General features: G+C 35.3%; 1 protein-coding gene across 5 annotated transcripts in view; it reads right to left on the bottom strand.

The window, feature by feature from the left end:
* Positions 1 to 24742, bottom strand: part of ERBB4 (erb-b2 receptor tyrosine kinase 4) — a 1111691-nt gene that overhangs the window by 178990 nt on the left and 907959 nt on the right. For all 5 annotated transcript variants that reach the window (XM_073218152.1, XM_073218154.1, XM_073218156.1 and 2 more), the window contains one exon: positions 12623 to 12808. In XM_073218152.1, coding sequence (XP_073074253.1) covers positions 12623 to 12808 — 186 coding nt within the window. The remainder of the gene's footprint in view (positions 1 to 12622; positions 12809 to 24742) is intronic.

Here is a 24742-nt window from a genome sequence, read left to right as displayed (position 1 = left end):
GTGATACCAAACAGAATTATTTTGATTTTTGAACTTTCTCAGAAGGTAGAAAATTGGCATAAAGCCTTAACTGCTTTCTCTCATTCATGTTCAGCCTGTCTTCCTTATTAACCTAATTTTCTTTCCTTTTGGCTTCATGCCCTTCTGCGTTTGACTGGGCTATCTCTCTTCTGCAGCCAGTGACCTGCTAAACCACTTTCTTATGGTAATTAGAAGGTGCAGAAGTAGGAGTGTAGATTTTCCCACTAAGTAATTGTTAGAAGATCTAATACTACATTTTTGACTGTTGCATCCCTTCCTAGGTCATATAACTATATAGAACCTAGTTCCTCATCTTCATAGCTAGTATTCTAGAATATTTTTTGTGGAAATCTATAGAGGATATCCTTTGAAGTAAGACTGCCAAATTACTAATGCTAGACTCAAATTCAGTGTTCAGGGTATTATATGTCCACTCTAATGTATGAAAAACTGTAAGCTCAAAAGATGTTTAAAAAATAAGTTACTATGACAAATGTAGATCATGGCAAAACTTCAGTTCAACAAAGACCTCAGAGGTTTGTGTGGCCGTAAAGGGATGGCACAAGGTCATGAAATAATTCTATATCTTAATTGTCATGGTGGTTTTGTGAATTAACACACATGATAATACACAGAACCACACACAAGAGTTTATACAAAACCGGTGAAATCTGAGTAAGCTCTGTGGGTTGCACCCATGTCAAATTCCTGGTTGCAATATTGTACTATAATTATGCAAGATGATATTAGTAGGGAAATTGGGTGAAGGACAAATAGAAACTCTCTTTAAATTTTTGTAACTCCCTATGTAGCAACAATTATTTCAAAATAAAAATATTTTTAAACAAGCCTATCTGAAGAAGGAATTGGGAAGGGGTAGAAGCAGCAGATCTGTGTTTTGTCTTCAGTTCCAGAATATTTTTTCTGTTTCTAGTCAAATCACTTGATCTCCTTATCCTTTGTTTTTCCTATGTACAGCAAAATACAAGTCCTATGTCTCTGATTTACTGTAAACATATTGAAATTTGTTGGAAAATATATATTGCATGCATACATCTGAAAGATCATGAATATATACACTACATTTTCCCAAGAGCACTATTTTAACACCCATCTACATCTACAATTTTAGAAACAAGAGCCACAGGGGAGCCATAAACTAGATATACCAGTCCTGCTACTCTGATTCTGCATTTAAGAAAATCACTGTGCTCCTAAAATGCTACAATACCAAGCTTCACATAGTCATAACTAATAGATGTAAGTGTGAACACTTTACCCACCTGAAGTATAATTTAATCCATCAGGATTGGACAGCTTTCACTCCTCTGTCAAAAAAAAAGGACCTTAAAAGTACTAGCTAACACATAAATTTACAGTAAAGAAAGTAAGTTCTTTGCTTTCTGAATGTGCATGGAAGCTGAATGAAAACCTTTGCCATTTATAGAATGGAGTAACTTCCAAGATGAATTAGAGTTGCTCAGCATGCCAAATGAAGCCACAGGCAAAGCAAAGCAAAAGGGAAACTTGCTATTTTACAGGTTAGACAAGAAACTACCAAAATGACTTCTCTAAGTGAGAGACCTTCATATTTCATGCAAACCCCAGGAAATAATTAAGGCTTCAGTGCAATTCTGGGACCTGTGCTCTAGAAAAATGCCTCAATAAAATTTATTTTCCTCTGGTGCAATCAAGATTCTCTCTTATCCCTTACTACCCCTTTCTTGTCATTTTCCTGTAAGGCAATGAGAATTTGGTACATAAATAAAAAGCAGAAGGTTGTTTTAAGGAGGGGATAAACATGATTCATATTTAGCCAGGTGCTTTATCACCAGTTTGGGAGATTGCAAAGTCATTAGACATTTTGATACAAGGATGGAGAGGGAAAGCTATTGGTGGAAAAGAGAAATTAAAAAAAAAAAAACCTTGGAAGTAAACTGAAAATGCAAAAGTACTTGGAAGGAAAAACATAAGCTATCTGCCTTTCATTTAATATTCTATAGGGGAAAAACTTCACAAATTGTATTAAAATTATCACAAGAGATATATAATCTTTCAGATGTGGTCTAATATTATAGCAGTTATTTCATCTAAATCATAAATGAAGCGTCCACACACTTTACAGAGTCAGGGTCAGGGGTGCTGCCCATCAGTTGGTCTAGGCAGACATATCTGGGGTGCCACATGCTGGCACTGGACTCAGATCCTGACTTTTTCTCTGAGAACTGTGACCTTAAATGAACTCTGTCACTTGTTTAGCCTTCAGTTTCCCAATCTTCAACACTGGGACATCAGATAGTCTTAAAGCTGGTCTCTGTGAGGACTTAGGCAAACTTCCAGGTTCACAGTCCTACCTAGCACCCTAACACCTAGAAAACATCAGTTTTATTGTTTAGAGTTTCAAGTAAGATTTCACTTGACAAAACAATTTTATGCCTTAAAAAATTGAAAATCACTCATCTAGATAATCTGGGGCTCCTTGCTGTGCCAAAATTTCAACAAGCTCTGTTATGAATTTTTTTTTTTTAAGGATTCACCACCTTTGCAAAGGAACTTTTCTGCACTAGGTCCTTCCCAGGGGGTTTTTCTACTGCTTTCCTTTCTTTTTGTATACACAGCAAATTACTTTCAGATACCAGTTTGTCTTTTGTGTTTGCTGCTTTAGGACAAATAAGAAAATCTGTGTGTTTCCAGTTTGGGCTTTACCTCTTCAAAGGGTTTTTGTGGTGCAGGACCTAAAATTGCCATCCCAAGGCACCTGTACCCATAAAATTAGCCTCTCTGAGGTTTTGTTGTCTGAGAAATTGACTTATGTCTAGCTAGCAGCGAATGTGAAACAAGCTGAACACAACAACCTGGGAGAAAAAATACTAGATTCTCCAAGACCAAATTGGGAAGGGAGAATCCCTGGGAGCATTTCCAGAAAGGAGCTGGGAGTGGCATGGGGTGGGGAGACCTCTGTTCCCACTCCCACTCCCATTCTGTACCCAGAGGTACTGGGTCTCTCACGGGACGGCATGTGGATGGATGCTGAGGCACAGTGGACTGGACACCATGAGACAAGGATTTGTGGGAACATGCCCAGCTAGCTCGAAGGAAGAGGGGAGGTATGTGGAACCGAGCTCAAGCACTCCACACCCGTCAGCCCTGTCTAGATCATCTGACAACCCACTAACCCCCAACGTGTGTGAGTGAGCCCAGCCAAGATCCCAGAGCCACCCAGCAGACCCAAACTCATGAGCAATAAGCCCTTACGTTAAACGCCAAGTGAAAAAAAGAGAAAGAGAGAATGATTTGGAAGCTATAATAACTGTGCATCCTGATTGAGAAATTGGTGAGCTCTGCTTCCATGGAGCTGATCGGTGAGCATCTTTATTTACCAATTATGAAAGTCAGAAAAACATGGGACTGCCCCTCTCTGCCAAACACTATGTATTCCTCATCAGATTCCTCAACATCCCTACAAGGAACCTTGTGAGGACCTCCCGGTACATGATTAAGTGGAATTCCTGACCCACTCTGATAGTTGAGCATCAAGGTGGAATAACTTAAGTTAGAAAATAAGTAATGTTGTATTCCTCCAATCTGGTCACTCAGAACTAATTTATTTTTGTTTAACATGGGGAAAAACTTCTCTGGGGCAGATTTGTATTTTGTCTTGGAAAAAAATTTCAAGCAAACCCTTTATTTATGCAAAGGTATAGCAACGTTCTTTTGAAATGGATGGGCTTAAGAGCACTGCGCCGGGAGATTTTTAAAAAGTCAGTTTTTACTGAGTGATATTATGTGTGAAGCAACATCTTAGGAAATTGGCATATTTATTGATTATAATAATTCTATGAGGTAAATATTATTATCCTGATGTTTAGATAAGGAAGTTCAGAGAGTTTAAGAAACTTGCCCCAAATTTCACAGCTAATGACTGGGAGCACTGAGACTCAAAGCCAGATCTTTCTAATTCAAAAATCCATTTTTTTTCGCCATTATAATCATAGTAGTCTCTTAACAGAAATTTGCTATATTCATAAGTACAATAATAAAACAAATGAGTAAAGGAATATAAATGAACACAAATGAATAAAGGGAAATAATAAATTAGTTATATATATATATATATATATATATATATATAATTGTTTCCTGTTCTCTAGAAAGTTTTATCTAACTTTTCATATTAGTATCAGTTGCTCCTATTTATTTACTACTTCAAATTTGATAAACATAGGTTTGATTCATTTTATGTCGGCATGATTATCTCATTTGGCAAAAATGAAATGGCTCTCAAAATTCTCATAACTATGATTCAGACTTTAAGCCCAGATTGTATTTATCTATGGTTCATAGTTTTTCTGCCACACTAAGTTTTCTGCAGAAGTCATGCCTAAATTAATTTTGATGATAATAAATATTAAATACTACAGTATAATTTTACTTAATATTATAACAATGCTTTGGTAGCAAATGTGTGAAGTTGATGCATGATCTCTTTTAGCTGTCATAATAGCTGGACAAATGGAGACTGTTGCCTATTTAATAGTTGAGGGAGCAGAGTTAGAGACTTTAAGGCATTTGCCTGAGTCATACACATGATAAGTAGTAGAATTAAAACTGGAGCACACTACTGCTTCCTTCTAAATTGTGTCCTAAAAATCACCTGGATGGTATTAGCTCTCATCTCTTACCACGTGAGGCAATTAGTTTGTTTTTGATTACTTGGTTTTTGTGTCTATCTTTTCCTGTAGAATATAAAAACCCCATAGTGGGACTTCTTGTTCTTTCTTGAAATAGTGTAGAGAAGAGACAGAATACTACTAAGATCCTGAGATAGTATTTGCTACATCAAAACTTAATATTTTATTAAATGAATAAATAATTGAATCTTTACTGGTTAAGCACAGAATATAGACACCCTCCTTTGTGACTCAAATCTCCAGTGTCTAAGACATCGATCTAAATAATGGACAAAGAGTCCACACAAAAAAATGTACTTAAGCTGTCTCTGGGCGAAAAAAGTGAACAACGTATCTTCATGAAATAATCATTAACTTCTCCATTATTCTTAGTTCAGGTCTTAATCCTTGGGCTAGTTTGCAGCATGATCCTGGGAAAGTCATGGAAGGTATAAACTCTGAATAAAATTTTAACATTGAGTCAGATTCATGCTACTGAATTTCTCTAAAGATCTAGTGAAATTCATAAGAATATACAATGCATCCAAAGTTAAGTAACAGCAATAAAGATGGCAAACTATTTTTACTCCTTGCCACTCCCATAAAGTAGATATATGACCACAGAAAATAATCTATTTTAACTAGAATTGTGAATTGCCATTAAATGGAGTTTGGCTATGCCACTAACACTGTGACTTCTGTTCCCAGTGTGAGTCTTCTATTCCACCTTCATAAAATATAATAATTTCTCTGTGTCACAGCAGCCCCAAAAGACCCATTCAGTCAGTTGGTATTCACAAACTTCTAAGTGGTATTAAATGTCCTTATATTATTAGACACAACAAGTACCCATTTAATTTTTCCTAGAATGTTAGTAGTATTCTGTCTCTTCTCTACACTATTCTTCTTACATTATCTATATGCATACACTATGACTGAAGTCTTATCTACATATAGCTTGGTCTTGACCATAAACCAGAACTTTCAGCACCTAGGTCATGCATTTAACTGGCATCAGACATTCATATTTGAATCTAATTTTATTAACACAGAAGGAAATGGCTGGATCAAACAGGAAATTACAGTTTCCTGTCACTGTGTAGCTACTGCTTAGAGATAAGTGGAGAAAAGAAAAGGAAGAAAATAAATGAAGGCTCCATTCAGGTAATACATTCAAGCCTTAAGGAAGACTTCACATCCGTGTATGGAAGAGAAATCCATTTCTTAACAAAGCAATCTGCTCTCCTTCCAATCACTGTGAACTGTTCGTGAACCGGGAGAGGTTCTTCTCTCCTCTGCCCCTCACACTAACTCCCACTCTGCCACTGAGTATAGAGATCCACAAACACCTCCCAATGGCCACAAAAAGTCAGGTCTTATAACAGAATTCTTGTTAGTTCCAGTTAGATATACGCTATGGACCAGAAAAGTAATTTGGCAGACAAAGTAGAGGGTAGAATTTTCAGAAGTTTGAGAAAAATTTATTAAGCGGGCCTAAAAGTGCTGATTGTTGAACACAAATTTTCTTAAAAACTCTAAGTGTTAGAATCACTGTATTTGCAAACATATGGCTTAAAGGCAGAATCTAAATTACTTTGATTAAATATAATAGATTAACTTTTTTTGTAAACACTGAGTGATTTTTATTTCCATTTCCTTTTAGAAGAATTGTAAGAACGGGTCACCTTATGACTTCATCAGGCAATGAATCATCTTGAAGCCTATAATGGATCACTGACGTATGTTTTTAGAATCATCTTTTTAACTAGTTTCAATGGCAAAACATGGAAAAAGAAAGTCTTTGGAACCCTCCAAGTGTATTAAATTGCAAATCCATTAACGCTCCAGCAGAAAATCTGACAATAAAGTAAAACAGGCCAGGGAAGCTCTGAGGAAGGTTTCAAGAATTTGAAAAATAATAGTGGCCTATACTCAGCATTCAGCCTTTAAAAATAAAGTAAAAACAACAAAAAATTTTAAATAATATTTTCCTCAGAAAGAAGACAGGAGGTAAAATTTGTGCAGTAATAGGGAGTCAATATGAACCCTTTCTAGGTTAAGATTGAAAAGTGAGAATTTTTTCTTTGCTCCTCTTCAGTAACCAGCAAAGAATTACCCCCAACCTTAGCTCTTTGCCAGTTCACTGGTGGGTTCACATGTTTTCAATATTACAAATAATCCAATTTTCTAACATGAAAATTTGAGGCTGTAACAATAGAATATGCAGAACAGCCTCTTAGGAATCCATGTAGGAGAGCACATGAGGTTGGAAAGCTCAAGTTCTGTCTTCCAAAGGTCAGAAATATTAAATATTAAACATGAGATTACCACCTCCTACTCCCAGCATGGACTAAGAAAAAATGTTAAATCTTTTATATCTGGGATTTAAAAACTGAGCATTTTTTAAATGACAACATTAAGATGTACAAATTAGGAATGTATGTACCTTTCCTTATTGTTTTCATATTACATATTATCCAAAGTAACATATAGTATACATTCTTACTCTATGCTGAGTACTGTTTTTAGCACATTGCAACTATTATCTTATTTTCATAATTACTCTACAAAGTACTATTACTATCCCTATTTTCAGGGGGCACAGAGAGATGAACTACCCTGTCTAAGGCCACACAGCTGATAAGTGGTGGAGTTGAGACTTGAATCCATTCAGCCTGGTTCTAGAGTCTGTATGCTTAATACAAACTCATGTCAAACTAAACACTTTAAATTCTGAAATTATAATATTATTTATGATCAGTATCTATACTGCATAATAGTTCCCAGGACAGTTTTGAGTTTGCTTTATGATAATATTTTATAAGTAAAACATTGGTTGAAAAATTATCCTATAATCAAATGAATATCTAGCATTTTCTCCTGAAAGGGTGATAGAGATGCTGACAATGCAATTTAAAAAATTTCACAATGACAATAAAAGGTTTGACAAAATCTTTTTGTTTTATGGGATGAATGATGAGATACAAGTACAGATAAACTGTCATGCTCACCCCTCCTCAATTTCAGGAGTGCTGTGGGAGATCAGCAAGAGACTTTAGGCTACAAGGATGTGGTGTTTGGAAAGGAAATAATGCAGAACAGTTTAAAGACCTGGCTTAGTCATCCAAGTTACCTGATTTAGAGACCTTGTATCTCAACCTATTGTTGTGTCTTTTAGGACTTAACTTTCCCTATTTTTCCTCATCTATAAACTTGGAGAATAATGGGCCATCCCTGCTAGAGATTCAGGAAAGATTAAATAACACAATGTACATAAAGCACAAAGCACATATCAGGTATGTAAGACAAGATTTACTCACATGGATTCAATCAATATCAGGGTTACTCACTATGAATTTCCTTCACTCTAAATGCACCATACACATTTCAGAAGCTGCTAAGCTGTCTTTTAAAAACTGTTTGCCAAAATTGTTAGCAACAGCTATGAAAGAAGGAATTCTTACCATTAACTTCTATCCTGGATTCATAAAGCATCAGGGAGGCATATGGTATTATACGAACATTAAATATAATATATTCTGTTCTGCTTGCTAAATTAAATCAAGTTCCAAATGCAGCATATGCAGACTGAATATGGCTGCCTACAAGAAGCAAATGATGTTGGTATTTAAATTAGAGTTTTCTATCACACAAATTTTTTTAGAATGAGGTACCAATTCAATAATGGAAAGAGAGCTTGGAATAGGGATGAAATTCAAAAAAATTCTTTCTTCCTTTTATATAATACCATAAATTAATGGTTTCACTATTTACTTACTAGTGTCTTTTTTTACTTACTAGTGTATTTACTTACACACTTTACTTAGTGTGTCAGTTTACTTAGGTAACTTAAATTCTCTATGATTTTCTTTATCTGTCAGATGGATATAATGATACACACTTTATAGGTTTGTGATGAGAATTTTAATTAATAAAATAGAGTAGTGGCTTGCACAATAAGTGCTTCATGTTAACTGTAATTACTACTTTTTCTCCATACTATTATACTTTTCACAGGCATGTTTAAGACAAATACAAATACGTTATGTTATAACATCATATTCCCTCTTCCCAGCTTTGCCAACAAAAAAAGGGATACAACCAAAATTAAAGTGGGTATTGGATCAATTATGATGATATCTCACCTTCACAAGTCTCTTGGTGAAAACTGGAAGCAAGAAAAAGAAGCCTCTAAGTTACCAGAATAGCTGTTCATAAAATACTTGTGTTTACTTAGACCATATTACTCATATTTTACAGACGTTTCTAAAACAATTCTCTGCTTTGAGGCTTTCAAGCTGTAGCTAATAAAAGGAGATTGTTTTTAAACACTTCATGGTCTAGGAGCTGAGCCAGGAAACTTATATTGTGCTATTTTATTTAATCTTTGCAAATCACTATGTGGAAGTATATTAGTTTTCTATTGCTGTAAGTACCACATGTGTAGTGGCTTCAAACAATAAAAATTTATTTTCTTATAGTGTGAATGTCAGAATACCGAAGTCAGTTTCTAAATGACTAAAATCAAGGTGTTGGCAGGCCTGGGTTCCTCCTGGAGGTTCTCGGGGAGAATCTGTCTCCTTGCCTTTTCCAGCTTCTAGAGGGAGACTACGTGTCAGGATCATGGCCCCTCTCTCCGCCTTCAAGGGGCATCGCTCCCACTGTCTCTTTTCTTCTTACTCTTGTCCTCTTGTTGCCCACTTAATAAGGATCCTTGGATTATACTGGGCCCATTTGGATGGTCCAGGATAACCACCTCATCTCAAGATACTTAATTTAATTACATCCAAACAGTCCCTTGTACCATGTAAAACAACAATTCACAGATGCCGGAGAGAAGACAATACACCTTTGGGAACAGGGAGTTATTTTTCAGCCTAGCACAGATAGAAACTATTATACTCATTTTACAGATGAGAAAAAAGTATAATAATTGCTCACTCCATTAATACAGTGAGAAACAAATACTTAAAGAGGTTGAATAATTTACTCAAATGTACAAAACCAAAAAGTGGGCACCAACGTACTAATGTAGGTCCTTCTGACCTAATGATGTTTCTGCTACACAATTCTGCCCCCGAAGTAGGAAAAAGATGAAGGAAGGACACCCTCCTTAAGGAGAGTTTTAAAATTTTCTTTATGAGTTAAAAATACTGATTAAATAGTTATTGAATGGCCACAATACGTAAGATCCAACTTTCAATGCCAGGAAGAAATAGGAATCAGATTTAGTCAGTAACTAGGACATGACTTCTCTTCCTAGTTTCTAAAACTGTTCCTACGTCCTTAAATGCCTATCTTCCTGAAACTTTTTAATTTACATCTACAGTCCTGACCAAACTCAGCTACCTAATTGGCAACTCCAGTTTCATGTTATATAAACCTTTCCAATTTGCCGTGTCTGGAAATGAACTCTTGGCTTTTTTCTACAACTGTTCAATCCCTCAGCCTTCTCCACCTCAGGAAGCAGTACCACTTTACTCCCTCCCCTCACTGGCCATGGGTACATAACCAACTGCCTAAATTTGTCTCAAAAATATATTTTAATCCCATTTACTTCTCCTTATTTTATTATCATATTTCTTACCAGTATCTTTATTTTCATTTTTGTATTGCCTTGATCTAACCTCCATACCTAAACTGACATGCTCTCTTTGGAATGTAAATTAGGTTATGTCACTTCCATGGTAAAATCCCTCAAAATCTACTGCGTTTATACTAATTCCAAACTTTTCATGTTACACAGGGTTACATATCTTGCTCTGTTTAGGACATGTGTGCCTGTTGTCCTGAAGTAACAGGTAATAGAACCTGCTTTCACTCCCAAACTGTCCCAGTAGGGTGATAATTACATGGTCACCATATCTATATTACTGCTCTGTGTAATCTTTCCTCTGCCGAAATTTTCTCCCTGTAGCCAAATTATTTTCCATCAGGCTCAGTAAGATCCTCCCTTAAGTCTCCCCTATAATTATTTTCTTCAAAACATGAATGAAAGTGTTTAATCCTATACTTAATTGTTTTTATTCGTTAAATGTCTGTTCATGGCATTATACAGAGAGAACTAGGCCCATGTCCATGTTGTATACTTCTAGCCACTTCAGTCAGCAGAGCACCTGGCACATGGTAGAAATCCACTAATACTTATTCAAGGGTTAATGACTAAATAAACTCACCATACATTCAGAGGGTTGTGTAAACACTTACTATAACATTTAACTAATAAAAATGCCTTCAAGATGCCAACGAGCAAAACTAACGTGGAAGAGGAAGAAGTTACCTTTGTTTAGAGAGAAGGAGGTTGACTAGGGAAGGTTCTAGAAGGGGAGGAAGCCCAATCAGTGTTGATAGATGAAAAACACCATGTGATGTGAATTAAGAAGCTATGAGACAAGACTTCTAGGCAGAAAGGATGGCGTTTACAAAGGCAAAACAGTTAAAAACAGTGTGATTATTCAGGGAACTCAAAGTAATTTCTATTATTAGAGTCTTGCATAAATGATATATCAATGCCAGGAATCCTGAAGGACAAAATCTAAATTATGGACAACACTGCAGGAAATATAGAGAACAGCTAAAAAATTTGAAACTTAGTTTTGTTTTCATTTATAAAGCTAGGATGATTTGAGGATTTCTATTGCATATTTAGCTCACCTCATAAATTACAGAAGTTCTTAGATAAGTAAGTCAGTTTTTGAAGGGTTATATTTCAAACTTCATTACCATAAGGAATCCTCTCAGTTGTGAGTTTGTCATGTAATATTCACAGAATTATAATACATGGTCCATAATATTCAAAAAGTTATAATAGATGTTCCATAAAGAAACTGTATGGAGGTTTGCAGTATATAAACTAAACTGGGCTTTTCCGTCAAATAATTTTTTGAGTTTGCATTTTAAGAATTATCTCAAACTTCTGCTTTGGGTAACATATTTTTATTCATTCTTAGATTGTAAAAAGAAACAGGCCAAAAATACTAAATTAACATTTTGGCATTTATATTACACAAATAAGAAGAAGGACATATTTGTGGAATTTATAGAACATCAAGTCATATTTTGATGTAAATAAGAGTAGAAATGGTGAATTAAAACTCATCTTAGACCAACTCATCTAGAACAAGATTTTCAAGAAATATTCTTGGTATAGATAATCACAGATGGTTTTTTTGAATGTAAAAATTTACATACTGGTAGACTTCAGGACATGAATGCTTTGTTTGGTTCCCAGAGTGCTTCCAAAGTTTAAGCCCAGATTTAAATTTGGAGAAGTCACATACAAAAACCCAGAATTTTGTCCCCTCTTGATTGGAAGATCAGATAACTCCGATGGGAATAATTGCCAGGCTCCTAGAGGGGAGTACATAGTCTCTAGTCCACTACAGAGCCAGGTCTCCCCTCTAGGTACTAAGATCCACACCACTTTCTTGATGTATGTCACATGTCTGAGGCCTTATGCCAGGCCAAAAAAAAATACTGAGAATTATCAAAATGTCTAGGAAAAGTTGATCATTTGTCATGCTGAGAATTGAATATACATGCTATTTTAGTAAATCATCTAAATATGGAATCATTCATATAATCTTTTTTTCTTGGTTTTGTTTGCTAAGTAGACTATACCAAAATAAACAAAAATCCAAACACTCCAGTATAACAACTTTTCCTCCTGACCAGTAAGCAAATTGTTTGGCATCTGGTCAATATAACACAAAGAGCACAGTACAATAGTCCAAAAATACACCATCATATCATGTGTGTGATCTGTGGTTTGAATGTAAATATCTTCCACTAGATATCTTTCAAAATAGCAAGTAGTATAATTGATTGTTTTTAAATAGACTGAAAGTATCAACATGTTTCTAATATCAAAACTGTTCTAGATTAAGAGTTACAAAGCCAGAAAAGTCATTTCCATAGAGATGGGCACTTACCTTAGCTATCTGGACACACCAGTTGAGCAGCAGCTGCGATCCAATGTTATCCTTGTGTTCATGGACATAATCCAACAGGCATCCATGGGGCATAAGCTGTGTCACCAGCTGAATGGTTGGGCTCAGACACACACCCAATAACCGGACTAAGTGTGGATGGTCCATACTTGCCATGATCAGAGCTTCCTTTAAGAAAAAAATATACTACCATCATTTCAACTCAAAGTTCTTTACAATCATAGTTACTTGCATTTACTAATGGTGCTGATAATGATTCTGAAAATGTACTCACTCAATGGAATCAATTAAAAATGAAGAGACATTATTGTGCTTATTATATTCCTCAAGTGATTTAGTTCAAGTTAAATTAAAATAAAACCAAAGATTATACATTACTTAAAATGGAAAACATTATAGAATACATTGAAAATAGAAAAACTGCATATAAAATTAATAGCAGTGTTGTTTCTTCTGTAACATGGACTCAATATTGAGTTTATATACTGCCAAGTAGGTTGTAACTGAATCCTAACTTATTTAGTGGAATTTTAACCTTTGATTTTTGGTTCTAGAGTACAATCATCTGTACAAATGCAGTTATTTGCAGGTAGAATAAGGTGACCCAAAGTTAAGTCATCTGTTATTGGTCTGGATTCAGACAACATATACAGGTGCAATTTATAAATTATAAACATCAAAACTTAAACAATTACAAGCAATCTGCTCACTGTGGATTTATGTAGAATAAACATTTTAATAACATATTTTGCTCTATAACTTTGCTTTTAATCAAATTTATTTCATTTTCAAAACTGTTATTTCAAAAACACAATTCAGAGAATCATAAAATTTGAGAGCTAGGTGAGACTATAACATGTGTCTACTACAACTTTATCATTTCATTAAATTTGAAAACAGGTCTGATTTCTTTATCATAATCATAAAAGCATCTTTGCTTAATGATGATAAAATATAGACATATGATGCTTAATTAGTGCATTATAAAGTTAGTCTCTAATCCAAAATTATTTTGTATTTTTACTAAGATTTGAATCAGATATAATGTTATTCACACACACACACATACACACACATACACACACAGAGGAGGGTGGCACATATATGGCAATTTATTATCAATCAGTTTACCTATGTGAAGGTAGGAGAATATTCATATTATTCTCAAATATTTTCTGTAGCTTTGAAATTTTTCAAAACAAAAACTTAGGACAGAAAGCTATACTGAGCTTCTGTTTAAGATGTCATGGCAGATGGAATACACAAATTTACTTCTACTTATTCTCAATTCTGCTACACTAATAAAAGAATACAAAGGCAGACACCAACAGTCATGGAGAGGAGGTGATAAGGCTAGGATACGAAAAGTAGGAAGTGGCTTACTAGGAGTATCTTACTTAGCAAGCATAAGAAATCTAACATAGTAGGGGTAGAACTGAGAAGACATATAGCTAACCCCGCAGGTATCACCACCAAAGGCTCAAGTAGTGTTAGCACTACCGACCTCCACGATCGGAAAAGGAGGGACTGACTGCAGCAGGATTTCCTCGGATTCTATTTCAGGAGCACTTGGACTATGGAGCTCCTTTGCCCCTCCATCCTTAGAACATGCTAAACCCAAAGGATTGTAGACTATGGATATTAGGCCCAGTGGAAAGAGACATATTCTGATAAAATAGTAGGATTTGTAAATTTATATGCAGTGACACTCCAGTTGCTTCTCCCAAATGTAGCTGGAACTTCAAAATTCTGAAAGTTTTATTTAAACCTCAAATTTCATATTCAGCAAAATTTTAACCAAGTCAATATACAGACATATTCAGATGTGCTTGTTCTTTAAAAACAAAAGTTATCTCAAATGCTTCCTTTCTCTGTTAGATGTACTTATTAAGTAAAGAGGTGGGGGATTAAAAAGTACATTTAATTTAGGAAACAAAGAAATGACAGTGATGGGATATTACAGATTAAAAGTTGAACAAGACTGAGACAGCAGCCAGTCCAGACTGGAGTAGAACATATTGTGCTGGGAGAGGTGACCTAAGAAGACAGAATTGCTATGAGCTTAAAATACATTAAGAGTATATATATATTTTCTAGCAAAAGTTAATCAAATTAGTGATTGATACACAAAAAAGTAGGAAAAAAGAATAAGTCAATTTGAGCTCAAACACAAGATACTCACAACAAAAGAAAATCATTGTATTTACTATGGAGCACAGAAGGGAGTAGTTTTATAAGCACAATGACATTAACACAAAATGTTGATATAAGCAAATATCCTATGACTAATGAAAAATGAGGAGAAGGGGGGAAGATACACTTATGCAAGGTGGTGATGGGCAGGAAGTGAAAGATACATTTCTGTTGTTCATAGTGAGAAGTTAGTATATAATGCATAAAATGGAAAAACTAAGAGTTGACAGTATAAACATATTCCTTCAATATAGAGTTAAGTAAAAGAAGAAATTGCTGAAAAGTTTGAGGTGATTACTTTGGTCAGGGGACAGTGGGGAACAGCAAGGGAGAGGACAGTCTCTGGAGACTGCTAGCTTTCACTATTAGCCTTGTAGAAGTATTTGATATTTATCACTATTACTGTTATCTTAAAGCTATTTGGGAGGACATTATTCACTTAGAACCTCCACTATTATTTTAATGGTATTGAGTTGAGCTGAGTCTAAAGATTATTCACAATTCTGGGGTTTGCCCAATGGAGTATATGGGGTCACTGGATCCAGCCAGGGTCATATGTGAGGTATCACACTTCCATGTTTGAATAAGGAAGAGTAGGAGCGTACGGGTACATGCCTACAGAAAGGGGAGATACAAGGCCAAACAGAAGAAATAGCTAGAAAGGTGGTGTCAGCCTAACTCAAAGGACTTTCTTTTGAGCCTTTGGGGGCAGAAGCTGAAACTGCTGTTTTCTAGAGAGCTTCCAAGTAGGTTACATCCTCCAATTCCCCTTTCCTGGGGCCCCAGGGAGCCAGATGAGTCAGAACAGGAGAGCGCACGAGTGCCCTTGCTGAGCCCAGCACCACTTACCACACCTCGAGGACTGACAGTCCAAGGAGGCACTGAGAGGCATCAATCCACTGAGGACAATACCATCCTCAGGTGGTACCCGTCAACAGCACTGGGGGGTATGACCTCTTGGTTCTCAGAGACCAGAGAAGCTCCACGTGGGGGCAGAGCTGATAAGGAAGGACAGGATAGATGCCACAGGGTGACCGCAACTGGGAGATGGGTTTATAGGTGCTTATGAAATACCCAGCAACTTCCCAAACTATTTGAGGAGAGTTCTTTAGGAGTTGGAGTTTCTGCATTATCACCAGAGATGGAAATCTGAGTTATTACTATTAATATGGTCCCATCTGGATCCACAGGGTAGAAACATTTTGGCTTTGCACACTATATTTCAGTAAACATTTGAGATAAAGTTAACCAATCTAGTTATAAGGAGAGTACAGAGAGGAATGCTAGCCAAGTTAAATTACCTATTATTTAATCTAGTATTACTATTAATTGTTAATTAACATTAATATTGAAAATGTAAACCAGACGGTTCCTTCACCAAATTGTGATATGCACACAAATATACACATATACACCAATAAATGAACATCTAACCAAACAAAATATCTAATTTAATCAAGCACCATCTTAAATATATAATTAGATATCAAGTATTGGGTATGTAATTAAATTAAACTGCAGTTGATTGTATTTCTCTATTTCTCATTGGGGGCTCTCAGTCTTTCATGTGCCTAATAGTCACCTAGGTTGCTTATTACAAGTGTAGCTTTCCTGGCACCACTCTCAGATAATCAGGTCCACAAATTGATCAGGAATCTGCTTTTGTAGCAACTTCCAAGGTGAAGCTACCAGAATATCACCATCAAATGTGTGTGTATAATTCATTGCAAAAGCAGAAACATGCAACAGTTATTCAGTCCTCGTTATAATCCTGCAAAGACGTCCAAGGAGGTATTCGTTCTGAGCTGTAAAAAGAGATTACTACCCCAGGTCATACACCGAGTAAGTAGCACGATTAGTTTTAAGACTTAGGATTTCTGAATCTTAGTGCAGTATGATTTCTTATGATAGTAAAAAAAAAAAAATATATATATATATATATAATATATATGTGTGTATATATATATATCATTTTTCAGCTCCATCAGCACTGTGCACTGTAGATGATTACCTTGTTAACACGAAGACAGCTCCACATCTGACATAAGCCATGCCTGAATGAATTGTGTCAATTATATTTTAGCTCCTGAGGAGCAACTAAAATCAAACAACAAATTTGTGCTTACAAGTCAACTGCCATCGCTTACAAGATGCTTTCAGATAAAGCTGAACAAAACATATTTCTCTGATTTCCTGAGAGTACCATTTGGTACAGGCCATTTCTTAAGGTAAAGAAAATGATGAAATTTAAGGTAAAAGAAAGGTTTTGTGATTATTTCAGGCTCCTTTGTCAGGAGGAAATACACAAACAATTTTTTTTCTTTTACAATTCAAGAAGTAATGATGATAATTCCATTCTAAATATGCATGTGAAAAGTTTACACCAGAAGAGTGTAAAAAAGTCACATGGAAATTCTCTTTTAAGAAAACCTACTAGTAAGTCCTGGCAAAAAAGCTGGGGTTGTATTAAGGAAAATTGCTCATCAAACTACATAGAGTATTTGAAACCAAATTGCAGAGTATTTGCATAATAGTTCTCTTTTTTGAGAAAGAAAAGATGAACAAGACACTAATTGTAGGTTTTATTTTTTTATAAAGGAAATAGCAGATGGCTTTTTTGGGGGATAGGGGAAAAGATAAAGAAAATAAAGCGGATTCATTTAGAGTGATGAGTGGGATGGAAAGGGAAAAAAAATCCCAGAGTTTTAATAATGGAGTGTTGGGTTTCAATAATTTACTCTGTTAAAATTAATAATGTCCTCTGTTACCTATCTCCATGTGGGACCTCTTGAAACAATTTTGGAATCTTTGTTGCTGTCACTAGAAAATGTCACTGAAGGCCCCTGGGATAAACAAAGTTGACAGGTGCATTGTCTATTTTTCCAGAAATAAAATTATTTTGTCTTTGTTTTCCCTTTAACTGTATAAATTTTTGTCTTGTAGGTGAATTAAAGTTTTCTCATTGGATAGAGGGGAAGCATGTAACAGGTACTGCGCTGAAATAACTAAAGCAAGAACATTTTTCTTTACAATGAGGTCTGGTTTGAGTAAGGACATTTTTTAAAACTACCAAGAGATGACCAGGGCATAGACAAAAAGCTCTGAAGCATGTGTGTCATTACTTTCTAGCCTATGCTTTTTGTATCTCTATTTCAGTCGGAAGGGAAGACATTTCTGTACAATAATAAACGTGAGCCAAGCATTTGTCACATCAAGTCATCATTTTGACTAGCCTTCAGATGTTTATACCTTACAACTTAAACTTGTTTTCTCACTCGTGTTCATTAGTGGTTTTACAAAAACAGAAAACAAAGCAAAATATATGGCCAGTGAAAACTTATGGGTTATTCTTTTTCTTTTTTTTTAATGTTAACTTCAGCTAAACTTTCACTGTTTCATTATGTCTCTGGACCATTAATTCAATACCCTCCAGCTGAAAATCGGGAAAATCTCATTGCATCAGGGATAAGGAAGATAAAAAGGGGGACAGAGAAAAAGAAAAGATAGCCAATTAATGTAGACATATAAAACTGTGCTTAATGCCACAGTCAGCAGATTTGTGATTGTTTTTAAAACAAATGCCTCTCATAAAGATAGGCTGATGGTGATGAAGAAAACAAAGGGGATAATTATGATGGCAGTGATGAAAAATGAAATAAAATTATTGGTCCATAATAATGTTTTATAAACCTGTTTGCTGCAGATGGTAACCAGATAATAAAATAAATGAAATCTGCTTCTGTTCCCTCATGTCTAGAATAAATAATAATTTACTGGTACAAGTAGGTGAGAAGCAATTAGAGAGACTGAAATAATATGTCACCAGTTTAATTTTGCCCACATTGCTCAGAGGTCTTAGCTCTCCTTTCCAATCTCTGGTTTCAATTTCATGGATTTGGAGAATCAAGATTGGGATCTCTCTAACTTTTGGAATTAGCAGGTTGCCATCTCCATTTTCCATCACTCACCCATTGGGTGGCTGAATCTCAAATTTAGATATTACTTATTACTTATCATGCTGTACAAAGAAAGACTTTGTGAATAATTCTAAACAAGGTAGGATTCTACTTTCGGACTGTGTATTTTTTCCTACCTTCCCCCTGCACCTAGTTACACTCAATATCCCTCTATCGTAATTGTATTTCCCTATCCCTTTGTTACACATTCACTCACTGTCTACAGTGTCATCTCTATCCTTGTGAAGCATGCATTCCACTGGGAAAGACAACTTAGAAACAATAAAAACAAGTAGAGAACAGATGTACAAATAATTATAAATTATATTAAGGGTAATGGAGAAACTAGATGGGGTATTATAACAGATAATAAAATGGTAGTTGCAGAGTTACTTGAAATAAGGGTTGTCAGGAAATGTGTCTTGAGATCTGAATTATGGGAAGCCACATCTAAAAAGATGGGAGGAAAGACTCTATATTTTCTGAGCTTGGAAAATTTTGGAAGCTCTTAAAAGATTCATGTGTCTGGAATTTAGCAAGAGCTGCAACAGCACAAGATGAGATTGGAAATAGAGGGAGGGCCCAGATCATGAAAGGCCCCCTGGTCATGGAAAGGAGACTGGATTTATTCATGAATTTTTTAATGCCTGCTTTTTGTTATGCTTTGTTCACCTCTCTTTTAGCCTGAACTCCATATCAATATGAAATAATATGTCACCAGTTTAAGTTTGCCCACATTGCTCAGAGGTCTTAGCACTCCTTTCCAATCTCTGGTTTCAGTTCCATGGATTTGGAGAATCAAGATGCCTGTTTTTTGCTATTCTTTGTTCACCTCACTTTTAGCCTATAATAATGGTGATTATTACAGTAAAGCATTTATCATCATCATATAATTATTTTCCCATCAATATTCCCATCTGGCTACTCCTTGGCCAAAGGCAGCTTCCACCATCTGAATTCTCAGACTTCCACATGTGGTTTGAGAAAAGCATATATTCATGGAGATTTGTCCTGAGTGTTTTGATCCTCCAACAGTAGCCCTCTCTTTTAGGTTTTAATTTCTTTTTGATTCTTTATTTCATTTATTATGACTTGTATATCTGAACATGAAAAAACATACTTTTACCATTCACAAGATTTACTCTGCAAAATGTACTCCTAATATATTCCATTTTGTTTCCTTGAATCATTTTATCACTAGTTGTTTATCCCTAGTAAAACTTCATTGTCTTCACTCCACATTGGCACCTTCACTGTACCTACAAGTATATTTAGATATCCCATATTCTAAAAATGAAAGTTCCTTAGATTTTGCCATTTTTCTACTTTGGGAATATTTATTATTCCCACTTTGGCTATTTTTTCATTTTACAGTCCTTTACTCCCTAGGCTCTAGTTTTTCTGCAACTTTCTTGCATTCTTTCTGTTCAAATTATTTTTTAAAAAAGTCACCAATGACCTCCTTTTCACCAGTCAACATGTTTATTCTCTCATTCTTACATTTTTCTGAGTTTCTTCGTTGTTTTATCTCTCTGACCATCTTTCTTTTTGACAATCTCTCTGTGGCTGCTGTTAATATTTTATTCTGTCCTAACTCTTCCCATACCTTAAATGTGGAAATGCTACCTTGGTTTTGTCCTTAATATTCTTTGGTTTCTTCTGTAATGTCTTGAATGTATATGTTATAACTTTAAGAAATATGACAGGGTTGTTAAAAACATATGGAATCAACTGCAAAATTATGTAGTTTTTCATTCTTTGATTTAGATCAAAGCTGTGTAAATAACACTGCTATTCACAAGATACAAAAAAAGTCATTATTATCATATCTAAAGTACCTGTGCAGAATCTCTGTCCAAAATACCCATACATGAGAATTACGTTGGGCCCCTATTCCAAGCTTCTTTCCCACTTGTAATTTAAACTGTCACCTCTGAGCAGGAACTAACAGGTTTATATTAGGAATTTTATATAAGTATATGTCCCATATCATAACACCTATTCCTATTTTTATTAGAGTTATTTGTTAAATGTCTGCCATCTCTACCAAATACTAAGGGCAAAAAATAAAATCAACTATCCACAAAAGCAGTCAAAGGAAACACAAAAGAGTACAGAATAAAAGTCCTAAAAAAAAAAAAAGTCTGCCATTTCTAATGATTTCTCTGAAAGTAGTAATATTAGTCGATCACATTTATCATTCTGTTATGAAATTCTTGTAAAGTATATGGCTCATCAGAAGCAATACAATTTTACTAATAAGTGAACAGAATCTTTATTATACTCCCCCTTCTTATCCTACCTCATCTCAGGAATCAACCCATATTTCAAATGCCTTATTGTCATTTGACATAGATATCCCACTGGACTCGACTTGAAGACACAAAGAAAACATCTCCATTAGAGCTTGTCTGCTAACTTTACTAATTTTGTAAATTACAAAAGCATTTTCTAATTTGGTTTTAAAATCTTGGATTAATACTTGTCATTCTTTTTTCTATAGCTTTCCATTTCACTCCATATATAATATTTTGCCAAATCCTATGAATCAGTTACTCCATTGTAGATCAACTCTATATCCTTCTATGTATTTTCATTCTGACTCCTACTTAAGTTCAGACTCACATCATTATTGTGTAAAAAATAATGTTTTTCTTAGTAATTTCAGTCTGGCTTTGTTACAACCTACAAAAAAAAATTCCTTGGCCTTTTTTGGAATGCTACATAGAGAACCTTCATGTTGCATATACTCAATAAATATTTGTTGAGTTAAATTTGATATATTGAAAGTTGCAATAAATTTTGTAATAAAGATGGTTACACTCTGCTCCTCATTACGACACTATTGGCTGAGGGACTGGCCTGTATCTTAGCCTCTCTAGATCCATTCTCTATTCTCCTCCACTCTGTCATGTATCTGGTGAAACCGACCCAGATGGATGACAACCGCTACCTTGTCCCTGGTTTTCATTTGGGTTCAGCCAATGAAAGGCAATGGCAGCAAACTGAAGAGAAAGGGGAGTGAGGTTGGTATTTGTCCCTCATTCCCAACACTTGCCTGCAGACCTCTACCAAAGGCCGCAGCTGCTATCAGTGCAGGCTAACTCTCCCCTTGTTTCATTAGGCCAAGCAGTTCTGGAACTAGTCTTGAAACTTCAATAATCTTTGTTAGTATTCCTTAATGCTGCCCATACCTTTATAAAAACCCTTTTCCTAAACTCTCTTCCATAACTCCTACTTAGTATATCATATGTTTCCTGCTGGTATTCTTCAGATGCAGCAATCTTGGACAAGTCATATAACGTCACACTTATTCGTAAATGAAAAATTAGGCCACCGATGGCAAAACAGGGCATGCATGCTACATCAGCACGTCCTCCTGCCGTGGGAGAGAGTGCTGGGCAGTCACTGAGGCAGGGCTGACAAAGAATTCAGAACATGTCCACATCCTGATCCCAGGAACGAGGAATACCTTATTTGGAAAAAGGGTCTGTACAGATCTGATTAAGTTATAGAGACTAGGAGAGCACCCCGATTATCCAAATAGGCCCTAAGTACCGCCATGAGGATCTTATGAGAGAGAGGCAGAGGGAGATTAAATACAGATACACAGAGAACGCGCGGCAAAGAAGGAGGCAGAGAAGGGAGAGATGCAGCCACAAGCCAAGGAACACAGCAGCCACAGGAGCTGGAGGAGACCAAGAACAGATACTTCCTAAGCTGCTGGAAGGCATGCAGCTCTACCTACACCTTGATTTCAGAAGCCTGGCCTCCGGAAATGTGACATGATATGTCTCTGTCATTTTAAGTTACCAAGTTGATGGTAATTTGTTACAGCAGCCGCCGGAGACAAATACAATTTCTGCATTCTTATCTCCCTGGACTGGATGAGGACTCAAAATCCTTCTCAATTCAATGCTTTAGGCAACAAAAAACAATTTATTGGGAGGCAAAGGTGAGATGAAACATTGTTGCCTTGATTTTATACTTATTTTAAAAATTAATGATGCTACCAAACCTTATTTAGTTTGGATGTACTCTATTAGTCTTATCTAAATGATGCAGATACTTTTAATTCATTTAGAAATTAACATATATATATGCAATAGCTAAATGATATAGTATAGGCAAAGAGCTATCACAGTAACTAGTAGACTCTTAAAAACGTTATTACATTTGTATCAATCTAATTATATCTAAAGGGAATGGAATTGTTGAGTAGCAAAGGCATGACCATGAATCTGAGTAAACACCTGCAGCTGCAGGGTAAATGGTCACTTGGATCCTTTTAGGTCCAGTAGGGACATTTGGAATACAAGGAAGAAAGATTGACCCTCAAAGCCCATAATTTTCTGTCAGCACTTTAGAAGCTATTCATTCCCTATCTAAACCCTTGGAGAGCTAGAAACATTTCTTCCTACCTTCAACATAATTATGAAAAGTTAGGAAAGGCCAAAAGTAGCTAATGGAGTTGTAGGAGAACTTCAGGGACTATATCAATTTGTTCTGTAACAAATTGTAACCATAATAATAGTAATAATAGTAAATAGCAATGGGGTCAGAGTAGAAAATAGAGACCAAGAAGTACTGGTGAATGCTTGTAGTTAGAGCAGAGACACTTTTTAGCATACTGATTAATATTTTAAAAAGTTACAGAAAAAGAAGCTCTGAAGTGTCTAAAATTAACATTTCAAGACTCATGTGGAAGAATGAGCTCAGCAAGGCCTAACAGGAATTTACTGAAGAACACACACAATGTGCTATAAAGAATGAAAACTCAAACATACTAGAACTAGAATAAACCATCCAGGCTATAGATTTTACCACTAGGGAGAAAGGAATAATTATTAAGTTGCAAATGCTTATTGCATTCATTTTTTGCTCTGTATAAATGCAAATTGATTTCTATAATGGTTATTTAATCTGTTGGGCAAGCCCTGTATTTAGTTCATCTATACCTTTCTAATTCTTAGTAAATATATTTATAGTCCCTCTAAAGTTATCTATTAATGTATTCCATCAGATCATAATAACAACTGCTATTTTTTGTTGAATTGTGCTTGGTACAATGCTATTAATTTTACATATGAACTCATGTAGTTCTTAAGATGATCATGTCCAACAGATACTATTATATCAGTTAACTGATAAGAAGACAAGTTTGAAAAGGTTAGATAAGCAATTTGCCAAGACCCTAAGATTAGTAAACAGCCAGGCTGGGATTTGAAAGTGGTTCTCATTGTATCCACATCCATGACTCTATCATGCTGTCTCTTCAGGAGCTGCTAATGTCAGTGAGGTAACCTGGTAGACCCCAGTTGATTCTGTGGTCATTATCTTAGTATTCTAATAGGAACCATCACTGATTAGATTAACCCATTAAATAATCGTTGTGATGTGACATTCTAACAGGTATTCACTATCCTTTTCTTGGGTAAATCAAGTGAACACAATTTATCTTCGACTACATAAAATTAATCTTCCCTTTGCAGGAAGGGTCTAAGACTAACTTTTGTTTTTATGCTCATTTCTGAACTTGATTTTATGACAGCTCGATCAATAATTTTAAAAATTAAATTTGACTTAAAATAGATCACAATCTAGTAATTTTTAATGACTTATTTAATCACTCAGGACTTCATGATTTGCTATTTTGTACAGTTTGGGAATTAATATTGAATTCTATTTTCCTAGATATTGGATCTTCTTTAAAGGAAGACACATTAGTAGACCATGTATTTAATTTGTAAGAATAACCTGTCAATTAATGACAATTATATTAAAGGCATATAACAACAAACAACTAAATAAAATTAGGGAAGTCCTCCCTTAATATCTAATAAAATATTTCAAATATACCTCTAGTAAAGGAGCACACACAATTGTATTCTTTATGATTCATTCAAGATAAAATAGTAAGTGACTTTAATTAAGTCTTCTATTTTTCACTTAC

This window comes from Manis javanica, chromosome 12 (genome assembly GCF_040802235.1).
Source record: "Manis javanica isolate MJ-LG chromosome 12, MJ_LKY, whole genome shotgun sequence".
NCBI lineage: Eukaryota > Metazoa > Chordata > Mammalia > Pholidota > Manidae > Manis > Manis javanica.
Note: the sequence above shows the minus strand (reverse complement) of the source record. Positions and strands in the feature narration are given on the sequence as shown.